The sequence below is a fragment of the Cajanus cajan genome, chromosome 7, assembly GCF_000230855.2.
Source record: "Cajanus cajan strain Asha chromosome 7, NIPB_CcT2T_4, whole genome shotgun sequence".
NCBI classification, from domain to species: domain Eukaryota; kingdom Viridiplantae; phylum Streptophyta; class Magnoliopsida; order Fabales; family Fabaceae; genus Cajanus; species Cajanus cajan.
The window spans coordinates 16,064,794-16,086,338 of record NC_138523.1 but is presented as its reverse complement, the minus strand read 5'-3'; the positions used below and the strand labels follow the sequence as shown (position 1 = coordinate 16,086,338).

Below are 21,545 nucleotides of genomic sequence, written 5' to 3'. Positions count from 1 at the left end.
CGTTGATGTCCAACTTCCAGCTCGAGCGTCGAGTGAAGTTGACCTTGGAGAAGGTAAACTCAGCTACCGAGGATGTCAGAAGCGCCGAGGTATGCACCCACCTGGAGAGGCTACTCAACATTTTCCTACCGGAAGACGCTACAAGTCAGAAGGTCGGCACAATACCCGGACAATTGGGTCAACTCCTTTACTTGTCAGCCGATACACCAAGAGGCCGTCCGACTAAGTAAAGGGGGGGCAGCTGTAGACCCCTAAAATTGTCCGGGTCGGAAATAAAGCTTGAAGACTCTCGAAGACTGAAGGAAGATCAGCCAGAAGGACTCCTGGAAGGCCCTAGGAGGGTTCTCTGTAGGTCTAGAGGTCTTAGAATAGCTCAAAATAACGAAGTGGAGGGAAAAAGCCCAATACGGCCGTACTGCATTCAATACGGCCGTATTGAAGCTTCAATACGGCCGCAGCGAACTCAATACGGCGTATTGAAGTTTCTGAAACTTCAATACGGCCGTACTGAAATCAATACGCCCGTATTGACACTTCAATGCAGCCGCTGTGAACTCAATACGGGCGCATTGAAATTTCTGAACTTCAATACGGCCGTATTGAACTCAATACGACCGTATTGAAGTTCAAAAATTTCAATACGGCCGTATTGCTCCCGTAGGCCGTATTGCGCCTATTCCCTATAAATATGACGTCAATTGGACGTCATTCCACACTTTGGAAGATAGTTTCAACCCTCTCCTTGAGTATTCTGGGGTTTTTGAGCAGTGTTCTGCCCTAGAAATCACTCGGAGAGTTGATCCGACGAAGTTCTTAAGCCCCGAGCCATTTTGCTTGAGGATCGAACCTAGTCGAGGGGAAATCTTTTTGATTCCCTTAGTTAAAATTTTGTTCTAGGAGAGCGAGGAGCGGGCTTGTAGAGCGAGGGAACGCCAAAACGCTTCCCAGTTCATTTTTTAAAAAGCACGCTTCAAGAGGTTTCCCTTCAATCCTTCCTTTTACTGCTTTCTGTGTGCATATATAAACTGTCATCATGTAGATAGTCAATTTATAATTGCTTAGAATAAATAGGGGTAATTTAGTGATTTTACGCTGTTATTTTAGAAAATAATCTGTCATAGGGAACCCGAAAGGGGCGCTGTGGGGTGCTAACACCTTCCCCACGTGTAACCGACTCCCTTACCCAACTCTGGTTGTAGTGGCCAAAGTTGATTTTTAAATCAATTGCCTTATCCCTTTTTCCAATGTTTTGAGTAAAACATTGGTGGCGACTCCACGAACCCTCCTCTTATGAAAACCACTAATCCATGGAGGGTCCCGCTTGGGATTAATATGGATTAGTGAGCCTTTTAATAAAATTGCTCGTTTGACGAGGTCTCAGTTTGAGAATAAGTCATTCTAGCAATCCATATTTTAAAAACAAACGAGTCCAACCATCCTTCGCGAATGCCGAAAGCCCGTTTCGGGCCGGTGGCGACAATAATATAATCTCATCCTAACTCATTATTTAATAAAATATTCATAAGCATTTATCTATATATATGTATCATAATTTATCAACCATTCATCATCTTCACATCTCAATTCACAATTACATCAATCCATCATAATCCACTTGAACATTACAATTCATTCATAATCCACACAAATTTCACTATGTCAAGGTCACGCTACCCCTTTTTCCAGCCTAGGGCCGTGCTCACCCCTGACATAACACTGTGCCAAGGTCACGCTACCCTTTTTAGTAGCCTAGGGCCGTGCTCACCCCTGACATAACACTGTGCCAAGGTCACGCTACCCATCAGCTTAGGGTCGTGCTCACCCCTGGTCATCAGTACCACAATCATATCTCATTCACATCTCATTCACATTCCACACTTCTCATAACTTAAATTCACATTACGTACACAATTCCACATCACATACACAACAGATAAGCCCAACAAAATGAGGATTTACACACCCCTCAAGCAATTCACATCAAGATCATCCATGAGTAATATAGCAATAATATTCATAAATTATAATAATCAATAAATAATCAATTTAATATAACAATGAAACTCATAATTATTCCAAAATCTAGTTCACAACATTTATAATTTCTTCTTTCTTCCCAGATCATAATTCCTACAATTTGGCATATCTATAAACCTCAAATATAATTTCAATAGAACTAATATAATTATAAAATTAATCATAATCCTAAGAAATTCTTTCTCTACCCAATTCCCTCATGTACTCTACATATAAATAATCCCCTTTTCCCCCGTACCTGGATGAATAGTAACTTGAGCAGAACCTCCTCTTCTTTTTCCTTAAACGGTAGTCAAAATTCGGGCAGAACCTTCTCTTCTCTCTCCTTAAATCGGGACCGAAACTAGGGTAGAACCTCCACCCCTAAGCTCCTTCCATCAACAGTAGGAAGTAGAGAGAGAAAGAAAAGAGAGAAGGGAGAGAAGATGAGAGGTGTGAGGATTTGAGAGGGAGGAGGGGCCTTTTTATAGGCATTTTCGCGGACCTATCCGGAACGGCCGTTCCGAAAAGTGGAACGCCCGTTCTGGACCCTTCAAATCTACGCAAAATTTTCAACTGGAACGGCCCGTTCTGAAATCAGAACGGTCCGTTCCAAAACCCAGCAGAACGCCCCGTTCTCCTTCTAGAACGGCCCGTTCTGCAAGGAGAACGCCCCGTTCTCCTTCTGGAACGGCCCGTTCTGCAAGGAGAACGCCCCGTTCTCCTTTGGAGAACGGCCCGTTCTGGGCCCGTTCTGGACGTCCCAAAAATACACAATTTTATCATTTGGAACGGCCCGTTCCACATTTGGAACGGCCCGTTCCAGAAACCAAAAATACCCCAAAAACTTTAACAAAATTACGAGAATGCCATTTATTATAAGTTTACAAAAATACCCTCATTCCTTTATTAAAATTACGAAAATACCATTACTAATTACGAAAATGCCATTAATACAAAAATACTCTTTATAAAAAATTGGGGTGTTACAATTCTCCCCTCCTTTTAGAAATTTCGTCCTCGAAATTTTGCAATGGTAAATTCTTCGCTTCTTACTTCTAATTCTTATGCAACCTCACTACCTACAACTCTATTCATTTTACCAAGGAAATCTAAGGGTAAGACAAGTAAATTTTAAGGAATCTAAATCAATCTCTTAAAAGTCTCAAACAAGCCTATAATTAAGGTCTATCCATTCACCATCTTACTTCCAAAATGAGACGTCTAATTGCTACAAAATTTGTAAAGATTTCTTGTATACTAAACACGAGTATATGATTTCTTTTCTCTTCACCTTAGGTCACTACACTTCCGCTGCGCAACTCTGATACATCTTAGTAGTTCGTAAATATATTTCAAGAACACTCGTATGTCTTTACTCTAAAATCATCTTTCTTAATTCAAGGTTACTAAACACCCAAATTGGTTCTTGCTCCTCAAAACAACATTGATTTCTACTCAGAAATGATTATCTATACTTCTACCAATCTTCTCCACTTGGTTCTAAGAAAAGATCTGACTCCTAAGCTTCTCTAATCTCATCCATTAATTCACTAGTTACTTTCAGCATAATCCATTCAATGCTTCTAAGGGTAATCTCACTCATCTAGCATAAGTCTCTAAATTCTTCAATCAAATCCAACCCTTAAATCATCAAAATGATATATCAGAGGTTATCATAATCGAGGTATCTGCTACAATATTGGTTTTACTTCTATGGTTATCTCTAAAGATTAAGTACCTAAGTGTAAGTTCACTAGGTATACATATCAGATCACTAATTTCACCACTCCATCTACACCCAAGTCAAATTCTTATCCATCACCTTATCCTATAATCTCATATCTTGTTATCAAATGAATCAACTAATTATGCTTCTCCAATTTCTTTCAACGATCCACTTAGTATTCGAGTCATACCTAGTTTTACACTATTAAGAGTAATCTCATAAGTCAAACTTAAATCCCTAATTTGAATCTCTAATCATAAATATAAAGATTTCCTACTCAAAATATCGGTTACCACAATGACTTTTCTCAAATAACAACTAAATTTGAAATATTAGTCCTCTTAGAAGTTTAAACTTAACTTAACTCTTTCAGTCAACAAATAATTAAAGCCCTATCGATCAATAAATACCTCACGCTTAGAATTATATAGGCAATGTCTCTAAATATTACACCTGTAAACTTAAGTCATAAGGTAATCTCCATGATGAGTTTTTAATTGTCTAGAATCACAAGCCACTATCTTTCCTTCTTGCATCAACACTCCACTCAAACCTATTTTAGAAGCATTACAATAAACCACAAAAGTCAAGCAATACTAAAACAGGTGTACTAGTCAACTTTTCCTCAAGGGCCCGGTAAACTATCCTTGCATTTACTATCCTATACAAACACAACTCCTTTCGTAGTCAAACTTGTCAAGGTAATGCTAACTTGGAGAATCCCTCTATGAATTTTCTATAGTATTCAGCCAATCCAAGGAAGCTACTAATTTCACTAGTTAACTTATAGGCAAACAAATTAAGTCAACCATGAATTCTCTACCATCAATAGTCAAGGGACTCTTTGGACAGACATCAGAAGTGATCACTGAACCATTAGTGGTTGTCTCTACTATTAGTTCAAAAGACAAGGAAAAAAAATAGGTAATTTAGACATACACGTGATATAAAAGAGTGAGTCGCACCACTCATATAAAACAATTAGAGGGGTTCCATTGATGAAACACATACCCTGGATGAAATCTTTGGGTTAAGTAGCTTCAACACCACTCAAGACAAATACTCTCCCTGTGGCTCTAGGCTTGCTAGCGCTCCCTTCAACCTCTGTTGTTTCTTTCTTATTCTTGGGGCACTCCCGAGCTTTGTGTCCCTTCTCGTAACAGTTGTAACATGTTATCACTCTTGGTACCCAACACTCATATGCCTTATGACCTGGCTTTCCACAGTTGAAGCAATTATCGCGTGGAACAGAACCCTCACTCCCCCCTTTTGATGTTTGTCCAACCATTGGAGATTGACTCTTTCGTTGCATCGAATCTTGATTATTCACCTTAGAACTTGAATTCCCAGTAGACTTGGTGTAAGGTTTACTTTTACCTAAAGCACTAGAATTTGTGGTACGCATAGGACCTCCAGCTCCCTTGTAATAGTCAGCACGTGCACGATTGTCACGGTCATAAATTCTACTCTTGTTGACAAGAGTCGGGTAGTGATAAATTTCTTGATAATTGATTGCTGTTTTTATCTCAGGGCGAAGGCCATTCACGAACTTAATACACTTAGCCCTTTCGCCATCCTCACCATGGTAATGAGTACAGTAGCGAACCAAGGCATCAAATTTTGTAGCATACTCTGCCACTGTGTCATTCCCTTGCTTTAGTTCAAGAAATTCAACTTCCTTCTGGCTTCTTACATCATCCGGGAAATACTTCTCAAGAAAAACCCTCTTGAAGTTGTCCCAATTCAATTGCATTTCTGCATCAATCATCCTTTGAAGTGCTCCTTCCCACCAAAAATGGGCATCAGCAGTCAACATGAAGGTAGCCAACCTCACTTTCTGAGTGAAAGGACACTCCATGGCATTGAAAATCTTTTCGATTTCCATTAGCCAATTCATCGCAACATCTGGGTCATATCCTCCTTGGAAAGTAGGTGGATTATTTCGTTGAAATCGCTCTAACCAATTAGGAGCGATTTCAGTCCTATAGTTGTTACTTACAGCTTGTGCTAATGCTTGAAGAGCATCAGCAATTGCACGATCATTCCTACCAGCCATAATCTAAGAAAATAGTACACAATCAAATAAACAACAGACATAAGGAATTATCATACTAGCATTAGTGTACTAACATTTCACAAAATACCTTAACCATTCCAAACTCACTTTTTTTCACTTTAAACTCATATTCAAGCTTTTCAAAACAGCTCACAAAGGACTTAGAGAATAAAATTTACATACTACCTAAACCATAAAGTTAACATGCAAGCACCAATACTCAAGGAACATTCCAATCTCTCATCAAAATATCAAAACTCCAATTCTCAAATACAACCACCTTTGATTCAATTGCTTACTACTATAGATTCCTAAATTCCATTAACCGTAAACTCTTAAATCATCCAAATTTAAGGTCTTTTTACGTAAAAAAGTATCAAACAAATAAGAAATTATGAAAAGATCAATCAAAAATAGCATCATCAAGTTATATCATGTCTATCAGACAAATCTTGAGAATACAATGCACACAAATAAATAAATAAGAACATAATTAATCATCTCATTAGCACATCAATCAACTCATCACATTATTAATCTACCAAACAAGCATAGTAGACTCATTACTCACGGCCGATTGGATCGACCTGCTCTGATACCACTAAATGTGACACCCTTACTACCCCAACACATATATAAAAAATTTATAATACATTTAAGAAGGTTAAATTTTCTAAGTTGGTAAAAGGGTTCACATAAAAATTCGACAATCACATTAATAGAGATATAAAACATAAAACACAAGAGTTTTACAAATTGTTTTCAAAATAATATTACAGTACCAAATACACAAATATTTCATCCTAGAAATCATCTGCCCCGATGTCACACTATCAGAGCGTTCCCAGAATTTTAACTGTTGGCATCCTAGATGCCAATCGTAGCTGGATCTTCTTCACCTAAAATATCCACAGTTTATACGGTGAGAAAAGAAAATATCTATATGCAAAGTACATACAAACACATCATAATATAATCTCATCCTAACTCATTATTTAATAAAATATTCATAAGCATTTATCTATATATATGTATCATAATTTATCAACCATTCATCATCTTCACATCTCAATTCACAATTACATCAATCCATCATAATCCACTTGAACATTACAATTCATTCATAATCCACACAAATTTCACTATGTCAAGGTCACGCTACCCCTTTTTCCAGCCTAGGGCCGTGCTCACCCCTGACATAACACTGTGCCAAGGTCACGCTACCCTTTTTAGTAGCCTAGGGCCGTGCTCACCCCTGACATAACACTGTGCCAAGGTCACGCTACCCATCAGCTTAGGGTCGTGCTCACCCCTGGTCATCAGTACCACAATCATATCTCATTCACATCTCATTCACATTCCACACTTCTCATAACTTAAATTCACATTACGTACACAATTCCACATCACATACACAACAGATAAGCCCAACAAAATGAGGATTTACACACCCCTCAAGCAATTCACATCAAGATCATCCATGAGTAATATAGCAATAATATTCATAAATTATAATAATCAATAAATAATCAATTTAATATAACAATGAAACTCATAATTATTCCAAAATCTAGTTCACAACATTTATAATTTCTTCTTTCTTCCCAGATCATAATTCCTACAATTTGGCATATCTATAAACCTCAAATATAATTTCAATAGAACTAATATAATTATAAAATTAATCATAATCCTAAGAAATTCTTTCTCTACCCAATTCCCTCATGTACTCTACATATAAATAATCCCCTTTTCCCCCGTACCTGGATGAATAGTAACTTGAGCAGAACCTCCTCTTCTTTTTCCTTAAACGGTAGTCAAAATTCGGGCAGAACCTTCTCTTCTCTCTCCTTAAATCGGGACCGAAACTAGGGTAGAACCTCCACCCCTAAGCTCCTTCCATCAACAGTAGGAAGTAGAGAGAGAAAGAAAAGAGAGAAGGGAGAGAAGATGAGAGGTGTGAGGATTTGAGAGGGAGGAGGGGCCTTTTTATAGGCATTTTCGCGGACCTATCCGGAACGGCCGTTCCGAAAAGTGGAACGCCCGTTCTGGACCCTTCAAATCTACGCAAAATTTTCAACTGGAACGGCCCGTTCTGAAATCAGAACGGTCCGTTCCAAAACCCAGCAGAACGCCCCGTTCTCCTTCTAGAACGGCCCGTTCTGCAAGGAGAACGCCCCGTTCTCCTTCTGGAACGGCCCGTTCTGGGCCCGTTCTGGACGTCCCAAAAATACACAATTTTATCATTTGGAACGGCCCGTTCCACATTTGGAACGGCCCGTTCCAGAAACCAAAAATACCCCAAAAACTTTAACAAAATTACGAGAATGCCATTTATTATAAGTTTACAAAAATACCCTCATTCCTTTATTAAAATTACGAAAATACCATTACTAATTACGAAAATGCCATTAATACAAAAATACTCTTTATAAAAAATTGGGGTGTTACATAACACCCCAGTTTTCATGCTTTTTGATGAGGGTAATTTAGTAATTTTAATGTGACTTAGTAGCCTAGAACAGGTCGTTCCAAACTACTGAAACAAGCGTGATTTAGTAACCCAGAATGAGCCGTTCCAAACTACTAAAATGGCCTACAAATTCTAGATGGGAACAGGGCGTTCCAAACCACCCAAAAGGCTTGTAAACCTAGTTGAGAACGGGCCGTTCCAGATGAGAATTTAACACACGATGAAAGGATCTAGAACGGACCGTTCTGGATTCGAAACGGGCCATTCTGGTCACTCCGAAATCTATAAATAGAGCACTCTGATAGTGTTTTTAGACACACTCTCTAGAGACCAAGGAGAACCAAGAGAAGGAGATCAACCAAATTTTGCTCTAGCTTCGTCTTTTGCTCATCCAGGTAAGGTAAGGGGGGAGTGAGAAACCTCGCTCAAGGGTGTGGGAATAATTGTTGGGTAATAGGATTGGCCCCCAATCCCTTACCTGATGCATGTTTATAGGAACAGGCAAAATATGAATATTTTCTGTTTTGCTTTCTGATTATTCTATTAGGTTTCTTGTTGGATGTGATGAGTAGATATGTGATTGGTTTTGAGAATAAATATGTTTTGATATGAATTAGAGTGCTCTATGGGTTCCTACGAGAAATCCTCTGAGAAATAGGCAAAATATGAATATTTTCTGTTTTGCTTTCTGATTGCTCTGTTGTGCTCCTTGTTGAATGAGATGTATGAATATGTGATTAATTTTGAAAACGGATAAGTTTTCATATGAATTAGAGTGCTTTGTAGGTTCTTGTGGAAAACCCTATGAAGTAAAATTAGGAATATGATATATGGATGATTTAAGACATGATATGTAAAGTTGATGATGGCTTCATGTTTTGGATAAGTTCTTGGTATGATTTATGTACTATTTGATGTATATGATTACGAGAAGTTTCTTGTATGAGACTATGTGAATATGATGTAAGAATGTGAAAGGTGAACGTATGATTTGTGATATGACATTGTGAAATAATGTGACATGAGATATGATGAGATGTGAAATGTGGAATCACTACAAGAATGCACGAAAGTAGCGTTGGCCACACAGCGTCGGACGTGGAGCAGACGCATATAACGTCGGCTAAGGCAACTGTAGACAGACAATAAACAAAAATAATGTAATTTTTTTGTATTATTTTATAATAATTTGATTTGCGTCGGTTAAAGCAGACGCTAAATAATAAATTTTATTTTAATATATATTATAATAGATGTTAGTGTCGATTTAACCAACTCTATATGTTTTTAAAAATTTATAATTATGTATTTTTTTTATTATTTCGTAATTATTTCGTTTGCGTCGGCCAAAACATACGCTAAATAATAAATTTTATTTTAATATATATTATAATAGATGTTAGTGTCGGTTTAGCCAACTCTATATATTTTTAAAAATTTATATCTATGGACGAAACCCATTTGTCACTTAGTTTATTTTATAAATAAAAAATATTAAATATTAGTGTCCGCTTAGCTGACACAAAGAATTGAAAATTATTAAACAAACTAATTATAATAATAAAACCTGAAAAGGGTCGAAATCACTCGTAAAACCTTTCACACACTAAACAGAACCCGCGCCTAAGTGCCTCACGACCCCTTCTTCATCTACCCTAACTCATCAATTCTCCCTTTCCCGGAAGAAAAGCATGAACCGTGAGCCCTAGTATGGCTCATACCCCTTCTTTATTCACTCTTAATGAGCCCTAACTTGTAAAATTTTCCCTTCCCAAAACCAGAATATGAACCCTAAGTCCTAATGTGGCTGACGCCCCCTTCCCAGCAACACTCACGACCTTCGCCACTCTTCCCAGCAACACTCACCTCTTGACTTGGTCCTGATTGAGGCTCGGGCTCTTCTCCTCGGACAAAATCCTACTAGTTTCCCAAAACCCTAAGAATTCTTACTGAATTCGAAGAACAGAGAAAACAGTGAACTTTGAATTTTGTCCACTATTCTACTCTCTTGTCTTTACATAATAGGGATGCAAATGCTAGATTAATTGACACACAGAAATTTCACGTATTAATTTCCATCATATTTGATAGTTATAGAATGTTTTCTTTATTTAGACCTAGAGCTGCCCTGGAGTTGTTATTTGTATTTTGGTCACTTGGTTCAAGTCTGGTGCTTACTATTTTTAGTTTGTTAAATCTAAAGTTCTCTGGTTTTTTCCTATATATGCATCTCTTGTCTTGATGTTTACTAGCTTAATAAGGATACTAACTTTTAATTAAATGTATAAAGTAGAGTATATTGTTGTTTTTCTTTTTGTCCGTTTAAAGAGTACATATGATGGAAACAAAATGTATAATTTTGAATTCTTTCATTTCATATTCACTCAATTTTCTTTATTTAGTATGCTTATTTTTTATTCCTTTAACTTAATTTCACCCAATTGTGGTCAAATGTCTATAATGACTAGGACAATAAGTCCAATGAAAATAAATTAAAGTCTTACTTAGACTTGGAAGTGAGCCCGAAGATATCAATGTTTTATATCGAAAAGTTAGCAAGGTTAGCACTAAAAAGAAAGTTGAGCCAAAATAATAAGAGAAAAAGGTGTCAACTTTCAAATGAGCTTCTTGATAAAATATGGTTCGTTTAAATTTTTCTCTGAAACTTTCATGAAATTGGTAGAGTAATAATGATTCTGCTCTATCCAAAAAAAAATTCAATAATATATTGTATCTAGTGATCTAAGAAAATTGATCAGTTTATTTCATGATTTGTCAGCTTCTCTCGATCCAAAAATGACATGGAACAGGAAACACCTTAAAACTCTTCTTCTGATTTAGAGTCATCTTTCGTCTCAGACTTCTGAGGTGTACCTTTTTCCATATATTCTTGTTCAATAGTATCTTCGAGGATAAACAGCCTCTGAATTACCACAGGGTCAGTCATCTGCTTGGCTTCTCTCAAATCTGTTTCTTCCTTGTTCAGATGATATGCATCGAGCATGATCTTAATCCACTTGTGCAGCTCCTTTGGGGTGATGCTTAATCACGTAAAATTTAAATGAGTATATCAGACCAATCACTAAAGAAAAGATATTTTTTTAATGAACAATAGGAAATTCTCTCACGTGTACAGAGCATTAGGGTCCTTGGCTTCGAGTTCATCACCAGGGGAGAAAGCTGTTGCCAATGCAGAGAAACGCTCCTCGGGATCTATGATGTTTAACAAATTCTTGAGTAGCTTTATTTCTTTTGGAGTAATACTCCTTAGGCTGCTCTTCGTGACCTTGTATAATTGGTACATTATATCTTTCATCTGCACAATATAAACAAGGTTGTTGAGAACACATAATGCAGTCTAATCATCTCTTCTAAGCTTGAGCAGTCAAAATTTAGGTTCTATGTGATTACAAATTGATTTTAAATTAATACTTTAGCTGTCTGTTCTGGTATCAGCATTACATCATGAAAACCTTTCAATTTCCATCAATGCAACAACACTCATAGTCATGGACAATGTATGAATAGAATTATAATTATAATTGAGAGATAATGCAGAAACAAAAGCTAGCATTTGATCCTTGTCTTTTTTGGTTTAGGACCACAATTATCTTTTATGTGGGTAAGTGATTTGAATGTCTATCTGACTCTTCAATATAACATCAGCCAACATTTTCATCCAAGTCTTGTATGTTAAAACTTGAAAAATGATATGTTTATAATCCTTATATATACACACACACGAGAGGAACACATTCTACTTGGTTTTAAGTTTTATAAATCCTTATTAGAATTAGTTGAAAACAATTAGAAGCATTGTTGGTCTATTTTCAAAGAGGGTTTAATAACAGTAACAAAACCACGAAGCATCGTATTTCAAATTCATACATTAGATTAGAAACATGAAGTTGGATTGGTTATCATCCTATATCTTATACCTATTATTTTTTTCAATGTACCATGATTTAGATCCATATGGTTTTAATAGATATAAAGGGATTAAGTAAATTTTGAAGCTTTTGGAGAGACTTGATAATTATAAACACAATAATGATTAGAAAGCCACATACACATATGGACAATTTTTGCCCAAAAACTGCTAAGTGTTAAAAATGAATGGTCATAATTATAAACTGAACATGTTAGATTTAGAATTCATCTCTCAATCATTAAGATTTCATGTCTGAATTTCATTACTTGCACAGAAAATAACATGATAGTATGCATGTAGCCCAAGGTTTAAGTTAGCTGTCAAATTTTTTAATCAACCATACTATAAACCTGAAAAAATGTTAAGTGTTTTAACATCCATTGGAAACACTAACAAGAATTGTGCATGTGCTTATGCAGAGGGAAAGGTTCAAGGGCACTCTTGAAAAAGCTCAAACAACATGTGCTCATGCATAAGGAAGTTCAAGAGCACTCTTGAAAAGGCTCAAACAAGAGGTGATTGAGAAGGTTGTTTGATGCATGAATTACTTCTTTTGTGCCTATGTTAGAGATATGTTTGAAAAGGCTGAGCATTTTTGGTTGATAGATATAAATTGGTTAAAGTCTTATAATATGGTGCAATTTGTAGTGTAATTATTCAATGTTATAACTTATGAGTTCTTATTTTTGAATATGTGTATAAATTGATAAAGTCTGATTTTAGGAGTTACACAAATTCTCCTATTTTTCATTCCTAATTCACCAAGTATGTGATGGACTAGAGTAATATCATTATATAGATTTAAGGCTTTCTTTAATTTCTTATTGGCCATGTTGCAGGTTGACACCAATTTTATTAAAGCCATATCATTCAGGTAATGGCATACATAATTTGTAGTCATATTTATGTGATGCGAAAGTATAAATAAGTTTTTAATGGGATATATTTTGTTTTAATTTAATGTAATGTGCATTTTATTCTTTTACAGGTCATTGATATTTCATACAAGTTGCAAGGGAAAAGCTGCTAGTGGTACTCCTTCTCCTTAGCTTTCTCATTTGTTGTAGATTTAATGGATACATTAAAAATTGATCTTACTTCTAGCATGTGTGTTGTGTAACTAGCAAAATTTTCCTAGTGTAATATTTCTTAAATGAATTTAAATTTGTCTTCTATATATTGTACATAGAACATTTTTATTGATGGTTAAGGTTTGGTATAACTAGTTTAGAACATTTTTATATTGGTGACTTGGTTGCTTGATTTATAACCAATTTTAAATTAAGCGGTTTTAATGTATGAACCGGTTTAAAATTTGTTGAGCAATTTTTTTTAACCTATTATTAGTTTTAAACTATACTTGCTTTAGACATATTTCACTTAAACAATCCCTTCTTAAAATGTGGATTAACTAGAGCAAAAAAAGATAGCATAACATATCTATTGTTTATTAATGACATACAAAAGCTAGCATAATAGAGCTATTATGTACAATTAAAGGTTGTAAGCCATTAAATAACTAATGGAGAAAATTTAAATTTAGAGATCAATGAAAAATGTGTAGTTCTACCATTATTTGTTGGTATAACTTGTAAAATTTCCTGATTATTCTTGTAAAAGGATAACAATAACAATCCAACATAGTCAAATTGCATGACTATAGATCAATCTTGATTATAAAACACCAATTTTGATTGGCTTTCCATTTTGAAAATGTCCCCATATGAATTCTTAAAATGTTATGAATGGTATGCAAAAACATGGATCGTAGGTGAATGTATAATATGCTTGATCCTTCAAGGAGACTCAGACATGAGTTCATCAATGGAGTCAAAGAATTTGTTTTCAAAGCAATGGAACAATCTTGTTTTGTTCCAGATGGAGGGATTAGATGCCCTTGCGTAAATTGTAATTGTGAGAAGATTCTTAAACCACCAATAGTCAGGGCCCATTTGCTACGACATGGGTTTAAACCAAACTATTAGGCATGGATTGAACATGGAGAAGATGGGCCAAATGTCTCAAATTTAGAAGTTCGGCCATCTAGTAACTCTTCATCTATAGGTTGTGAGAATCAATTTGCATCTGTGACTCGAATGGTGTATGATGCACACACACATATGGGTGATGTATCACATATCAATGCAGATATGGACAATGAGTCTCCGAATCCAGAAGCCCAAAGATTTTATGACATGCTAGCCTTTGCGAACCAACCAATATACGAAGAAGCAACTGAATCCAAATTATCAATTTCTGTAAGGCTTTTGGCAGCTAGAACCAATTGGCATGTCCCTGAAAAATGTTTAGATTATTTTATACAAATGTTAGTTGATGTAGCTCCAAAAAATAATTGCATACCAAAGAACTATTATGAAGCAAAAAAGTTGGTGTCGCAATTGGGGTTGAAAGCTGAAAAGATTGATTGTTGCGTGGATGGGTGTATGTTGTATTACAAAGAGGACAAAGATTTAACTAAATGCAAGTTTTGTCATAGTCCAAGGTATTTACCTCCGAAGGTGGGGAAGGGAAGATACAAAAACATTCCGGTGAAGAGAATGTTTTACTTGCCAATCATTCCAAGATTACAAAGACTATATGCATCAATGGAAACCGCGAGCCAAATGAGATGGCATCACAAGAACAAAAATAATTCTACTGATCTACGACACCCATGTGATGGGGAAGCATGGAAACATTTTGATCATGTTTATCCAGATTTTGCAAGTAAACCACGAAATATAAGACTTGGTCTATGTTCTGATGGGTTTACACCCTATGTTCAAGCATCAACAAATCCATACTCATGTTGGCCTGTAATTGTTACGCCTTACAACCTTCCTCCTGAAATGTGCATGACCAAACCATACTTGTTTCTGACTTGTCTTATACCTGGTTCGCATAACCCAACAGCGAGAATAGACGTGTACTTGCAACCTCTAATTGATGACCTAAAATTGTTGTGGGATTGTGGGGTGTTGACGTATGATATCTCCACAAAACAAAATTTTATCTTGCGTGCAGGGTTGATGTGGACAATAAATGATTTTCCAGCTTATGGCATGTTGTGTGGATGGGGAACAAAAGGCAAATTAGCATGTCCTCATTGTATGGAAGACATAAAGGCCTTCCAATTAGATAATGGTATGAAACCTTCATGGTTTGATTGTCATCGACGGTTCTTGCCAGCAGACCATCCTTTTAGGAAAAGTAAAAGGAGATTTACAAGGAATAAAACTGAATTTGATGGACTGCCTTATTTCTTGAAAGGAGATCAAATATGGGAATTTATCCACAATTTTCCTAAAGCAACAGATGGTCCTTTACCGAATATGCCAGGGTATGGGCAACTTCATCATTGGTTTAAAAGATCTATATTTTGGGATCTTCCATATTGGAAAGATAACTTATTAAGACACAACCTTGATGTAATGCACATAGAGAAGAATTTTTTTGATAATGTATTCAACACTGTAATGGATATCAAGGGTAAAACAAAAGATAATGAAAAGGCAAGAAAGGATGTTTCTAACATTTGTGAACGTGGGGACTTAGAGTTGATTCAATTACCTAATGGGAAGTAGGGAAAACCTAAGGCAAACTATACTTACTCGTCAAAAGAAGCAAAATCAATTTATAAATGGATTACTGAGTTAAAAATGCCAAATGGGTATGCCTCTAACCTAGCTAGGTGTGCCAATGTTGATCGAGGAACTATGCATGGGATGAAGAGTCATGATTGTCATGTATTCATGGAGTGTCTTCTCCCGATTGCATTTCGTGCATTGCCAGAATGTGTGTGGAATCCTATTACTGAATTAAGTGGATTTTTTAGAGCAAATGGATGATTTTCTTGCTCGTATCATGATGTTTGATCTAAATTGTAGGCTATTGAAGAGGCAATGATTTAGTTTCCATTGGAAAATCTTGGACTCAGTTGTTGAAGGTGAGTTATGAGCATTTTTTAATTCATCACTTTCCACCTCATACAATAGTGATGCCTTTGCTTGTTTGCATGTCTAAAAATGATGAAGTCGTGTTCCTGGTAAACTACTGGAGTTCCAAAGTTGTTCTCTATAATAGGAGATATAATAGAATAGACCATACTGAACATTTCAGGGGTTGGCGATTCTCTTGTTATTATTTTGAAAGTTTAGTTTTGCTAAATTAAGTTATCCTTTTCTTATATGAATTTATCTTAAATAATTAGCTTAGAGGTTTTAGAGGTGCCTTTGCCATTTTATATATTCATATATGGAAAGGTTAGATAGCATGAATAATTTTGGTATTGCTTTGTTAGATGACTCTATTGGTTATTGCTCTTAATTTTATTATTTGATCTTGTCATCCCTGTCCTGAAATATTTATGTAATGATAATGGTAGTAAAAACTGCAAACTCATATTTTTCATTTATGATTGTAGGTCTTGGGACTACTGTTAATGCTGCCAAACCAAAACTTGGTTCTTCTGCTGCAAGGAAAAACAGCTGAAGATAATATCCTGGAAGAGAAATCAGAAGTTGATTAGTTTTGGTACTTTAATTTCATGTAGCTAATAGTAATGTTTAGAATGCTATGCACTCAAACTACATGTGTAACCTTTAGCTTAAGGGTGGCTGTTAGAATATATGGAAATTTCCAATATATGTTCATATTTGAGTAATGTAAATATTCTATCTTCCTCTATATCTAAAAAAATTTCAACATGAAGTGATATACATGTTTTACACCTGATTTGGTTGTTTCCTTTGGTGTTGGTTGAAGATAAAATTGTGTAATGTGTTGTTTATATTTTATTTCAGCCAAAGCAAATGGTTAGCTTTCTTTTGTTACTAAATCAACTTATCTGCAAGTTCAATACTTCGGTGCGCGACATTTTGGAGGAAATATTTCTAGCTGTTGCTGAGCGGATATTCAGTGTTATTCCTAGAAATGGATTACCTTCTGGTCCTGATGCAATCATTGAGGTACCAAAATATTGATGCAGTTTCCTAATGAATAGATGGGATATATTTTTCCTTTTCTTTTAATTTACTTTCTTTAAGTTACTTTTGTTATATGGTTGTTTTTTATGATTTGATTATTGTTCATCCAATTTTAATAAGTTGGTGAGACAATTTGTGCTTGTGCAATATTCTGTGATAATTGTTTCTTGTTAGTTTTATTGTCAAATGTCCATTTTTCAATTTTTTTTCATTTTTCATTTTGTACTGGTTATGGGGCCCTAAAATAACAAATCTAATGGATCTTAGATTTAGGGAACGATGACCGTTTGCTTATAACACTGCATTTTTATTCTAGTACTTAGTAGTTGTATTGTGGCATATAAACTGAATGTTTTTCTTAGTTCATAGCTATATGTCGTTTCAAACATGAGAATAATTCTTCAAAACTTGCATTCATATACTATAACGATCTTAAAAATAATGTTCTAAGATGGAAAAGAATTAGCTTACGTACAGATCAATAGATGTGATAGGTTTGAATCATGCTGGTGTAATTCCTTATTTTGTATATTGTACCTCACTGTATTCCAACACAGAAAATAGTTGTACTGTGATGCTCACGGGTTGTTGATGTGCATTGGCTGATACTAAAGAATGATCAGCCAAACACAACAAAGGTTAACACATTAAATTTAAAAAAAAAAAAAAAAAACTGGTATAGCGTCGGCCAAGCCCTTATTAAGCTGACCCTAAAATTAAAAAATACATTACTCATAGCATCAGCCAAGCCCTTATTAGGCTGACTCTAAAACAAAACAAAAAAAAAATTAGTGTCGGCTAAGCCCACAAAAACCTTATTTTATGAATTTAATCAACTAACATAACTAACTTTAAGCGTCAACTTAGCGGACAAAAAAATAATAATAATAAATAAAAATTATGTTAGAGTTGGCTTTGTTAACACTAAAAATATACATTTAAAAAAATATTATTTATTGTCGACAATGCCGACACTAACTAATTTTAATTTTAAAAATATTATAATTTATTGTCTCTATGGCTGATGCTAAATAAAATTGATTTAATGTTTAAAAGCAACGCGACATATTTTAACGATAACTAAGAGTCGGTTTAACCGTCTCTATGAGATGTCCGTTTGTCAGGCCGACACAATATATTTAGTGTCAACAAATTTAATGAAGGCCATTATGTTGACGCAGAGCCAACGCTAATTGCATGATAGAGTCAGCTTTTTTAAGTTAGAGTCGGTTAAAAGCCGACACTAATAACCCACATTCTTGTAGTGAATGTTGAGTTAATGAAATCGTGAATGTGTGACATGCATCATTTGCATTTATGAGCTAACTAGGTGAACCTTGGGTCACCACGTGATGTAACCAGCTAATCAGGTGTACCTTTTGGTCACCACGTGATGTAACTAGCTAATCAGGTATACCTTTTGGTCACCAAGTGATGTAACAAGCTAACAAGGTGTACCTTAGGGTCACTAGTGATGTAACAAACTAACAAGGTGTACCTTAGGGTCACCGATGATGTAACAAGCTAACAAGGTGTACCTTGGGTCACCAGTGATGAAATGATGAGAAATGTGATTATGAGACACGTGACTGGCGCCACATGCATTTATGAGTCGAGTCTATGATATCATTGCATGATGAATGATTGTGCATGTGTTACTGTTGTATGTATAATTGGAATTTGTACTTAAATAATGTGTAGCTATGACTGTGCTTGTATGATTTGTGTGTGTGTTGCCTAATCGTTATTTCTACACTTGGAACCGAGTGAGATGTTTCTCACTCCCTTGTTATTATTTGTCTGTGTTTAAATTGTGTTGCATGTGATCATTATTCATTAGCATGAGAATATTAGTGATGAGGCTTAGGCTTCAGTTAGGCATGCTCTGATAGGATATGTGACATTGGGACATAACTAGGCTTAGTTTAGGATGCTATTTCCATTAAACTATTTGAAAACTCAGTTTTATTTCTTTGTAATTTTCGTGTTGAAGATATTGTTTATGAGTTTATGAATGTGAATATCCTCTACGTAAGATATTTGAGAATTTGGTTTTATTTATGAAAGATTTTAATTAAAACATTTTTTTAAAATGATTGTATATGCATGTTGGGGTAGAGGGTGTCACAAGTAAGTTCATAGAAAAAAAAATTGAAGAATTTAATAGAAATATTGTAAAAGTATAGCTTAAAAAATTGAGAATGAAATTCAATGTAACACAAAATAAACAACGATTCCAGAATTAATAATATAGTTAAAACATAAGCTTTGGAAGTCTTTGATGTGTGCGTGTGTTTGTGGATCTTTGGTGGGCTCAGACTTACTTTGGGCATGAGTCACATCTCATCCAATTATCTCATCTCTGTAAACACCTACAATAATGTTACATATAACTAACACCGTCTAAAAATATCTTTAACTATTTATTTTAATCTTATTTATAATGTTCATAATCGGAGATGTTACATTTTAAAAAAAAAATTCATATAGTGATATACACATTATAATAATATAATATTTATTTTTAAAAATTATTTTTACATATATTATAAATACAATATATATTGGTATATCACTAAAAAAATATAGTTGTATAGGTATAAACTATAGCGATACATAATATATATTAAATTTTATTCAAAATCAACATTAAAATTATGTGTAAATATATATCAAATAAATTTATATATACATATATTATACTTATAGTGACACTTTTTTATATGTTACAATATAATAACTTAATTTGGACTTATTTATAAATAAAGAAAAACATATATCCCAAGCTTTTTATCGGCTTGATTTCGTTTAAAATAAAAATTTTAATTGAAGGTGAACTTTTCCTTTCTAATATGCATTGAGTCCACAATCAACATGACCGGAACTACATGAGGAATTATAGGGTTTTGACTTTAAATTTTGAATAGAATTAGATTTGAGTCTTTTAGTTCGATCAGATTATGATCCAATTCAAAATTACTCCTTAAAAGCTTGAAATATATATATATATATATATATATATATATATATATATATATATATATGATTCAGACTTTAAATTTTAAGTGAAATAAAATTTAAATTTTTCTAACTCGATCCGATAATAATCTAATTTGTAAGAAGTCCTCAAAAGATTTTTAAAAAACCTTAATATGTATTTTTTTTTGTTTTGTTCTATTTATACTTTCACTACTAGAAAAGTATCATTTTCCTGTGAATTTTTCTACAGAAAAATATTCGCAGAAATTTTTTGCAAATTTTCTTGCAATAATAATTTCGCAAAAAACTTTTACGAATTTATTTGCAAAAAATAATTTACAGATATTTCTTACAAAACTTTTTATGAAAAATAATTTACAAGAAATTTTTGCAAATTTTGCTATAATTTTAATGATCATAGAAAAATTTTCCATGGTAAAATTTACAGAAAATATTGTAAGAATTTTATTTTGTTTCTTGCAAAAATAAACTTGCAAGTAATGTTTACTAAATGGTAGAAAAGTTTTGCAGGTAACTTTTCCTGCAAATTTTCTTGCCAGTTTTAATCTGTAGAAAAAATCAAAAAAATATTTACCTTATAAGTTGATTTGTATGGTTGAGTGTTAGGCTTATAATCTATAATCTTAGAATTAAAAAGATTATGTATCACATGTTGGAGGCATGGAAACAAATGCTTCAGATGAATTCATTATGAGCATTTGAAAGTTGAAGAATTAGTGATAAAATTTATAGTAATTTCTTTAATTTTTTTCGTAAAAAATATTCCTACAGAATTTCTTGCGAAAAAATTTGCAGGAAACTTTCTTGTGAATTTTTTTCGTAGGAAAATTTCTTGCGAATTTTAAAATTCGCAAAAATATATTATCTACGAAGGTATTACCTGCAGATAAAATTTCGCAGAAAAATTTGTAGGAACAACGTTTTTGCAAAATTTGCAGGTTAGATCTTCTCATCACAATATTACATTTTATGGCTAATTTAAATAAAAATTATAAGATTGAAAATAATTTTTTAAATTTGAGAACAAAATAATTAAAAAGATAAACTATAGTTTTAGGTTTTTAGTATATCTAGTCCTCAATTTGGTCTCCAGATTTTTAATTATATATATTTAGTCTCAATTTTATAAAATTTGTAATTTTAATCACACTACTTAATGATCACTTATTAACCGTTAAAATTACAATGTTGATCTTGATTAGATAATAAGTAGATGACTTGACAATTAATATATAATAGTATTTGGATAAAAATAAACTTTTAGTTTTCCTTTTTATTTTTCAAAACTAGTAGAAAACGATAAAAAAAAAATAAGGATTAAAAGTGAAATTAATATTATTGGATATATCATTCAA

General features: G+C 34.1%; 2 protein-coding genes across 2 annotated transcripts; one reads left to right on the top strand and one right to left on the bottom strand.

Moving 5' to 3' along the window:
- Nucleotides 1-4,775: 4,775 nt before the first annotated feature.
- LOC145949856 (uncharacterized) lies at nucleotides 4,776-5,898 on the bottom strand. Its single transcript, XM_083060757.1, has 3 exons — nucleotides 5,890-5,898; nucleotides 5,580-5,804; nucleotides 4,776-5,453 (listed from the first exon to the last, which is right to left on the bottom strand). Exons 1-3 carry the CDS (start codon nucleotides 5,896-5,898, stop codon nucleotides 4,776-4,778), a joined length of 912 nt encoding a protein of 303 aa, XP_082916883.1.
- Nucleotides 5,899-13,980: 8,082 nt separating this feature from the next.
- LOC145949855 (uncharacterized) lies at nucleotides 13,981-15,789 on the top strand. The gene is made up of 2 exons (XM_083060756.1): nucleotides 13,981-14,106; nucleotides 14,191-15,789. Exons 1-2 carry the CDS (start codon nucleotides 13,981-13,983, stop codon nucleotides 15,787-15,789), a joined length of 1,725 nt encoding a protein of 574 aa, XP_082916882.1.
- The last annotated feature ends 5,756 nt before the right edge of the window (nucleotides 15,790-21,545 follow it).

Coding starts and splice junctions, on each gene's coding strand:
- LOC145949856 (XM_083060757.1), bottom strand. Junction 5,454..5,579: donor AGTGTCCTTTCACTCAGAAA/GTGAGGTTGGCT, acceptor TTTCTTGAGAAG/TATTTCCCGGATGATGTAAG.
- LOC145949855 (XM_083060756.1), top strand. CDS start 13,981: ATGTATAATATGCTTGATCCTTCAAGGAGACTCAGACATGAGTTCATC. Junction 14,107..14,190: donor GAGGGATTAGATGCCCTTGC/GTAAATTGTAAT, acceptor CCAAACTATTAG/GCATGGATTGAACATGGAGA.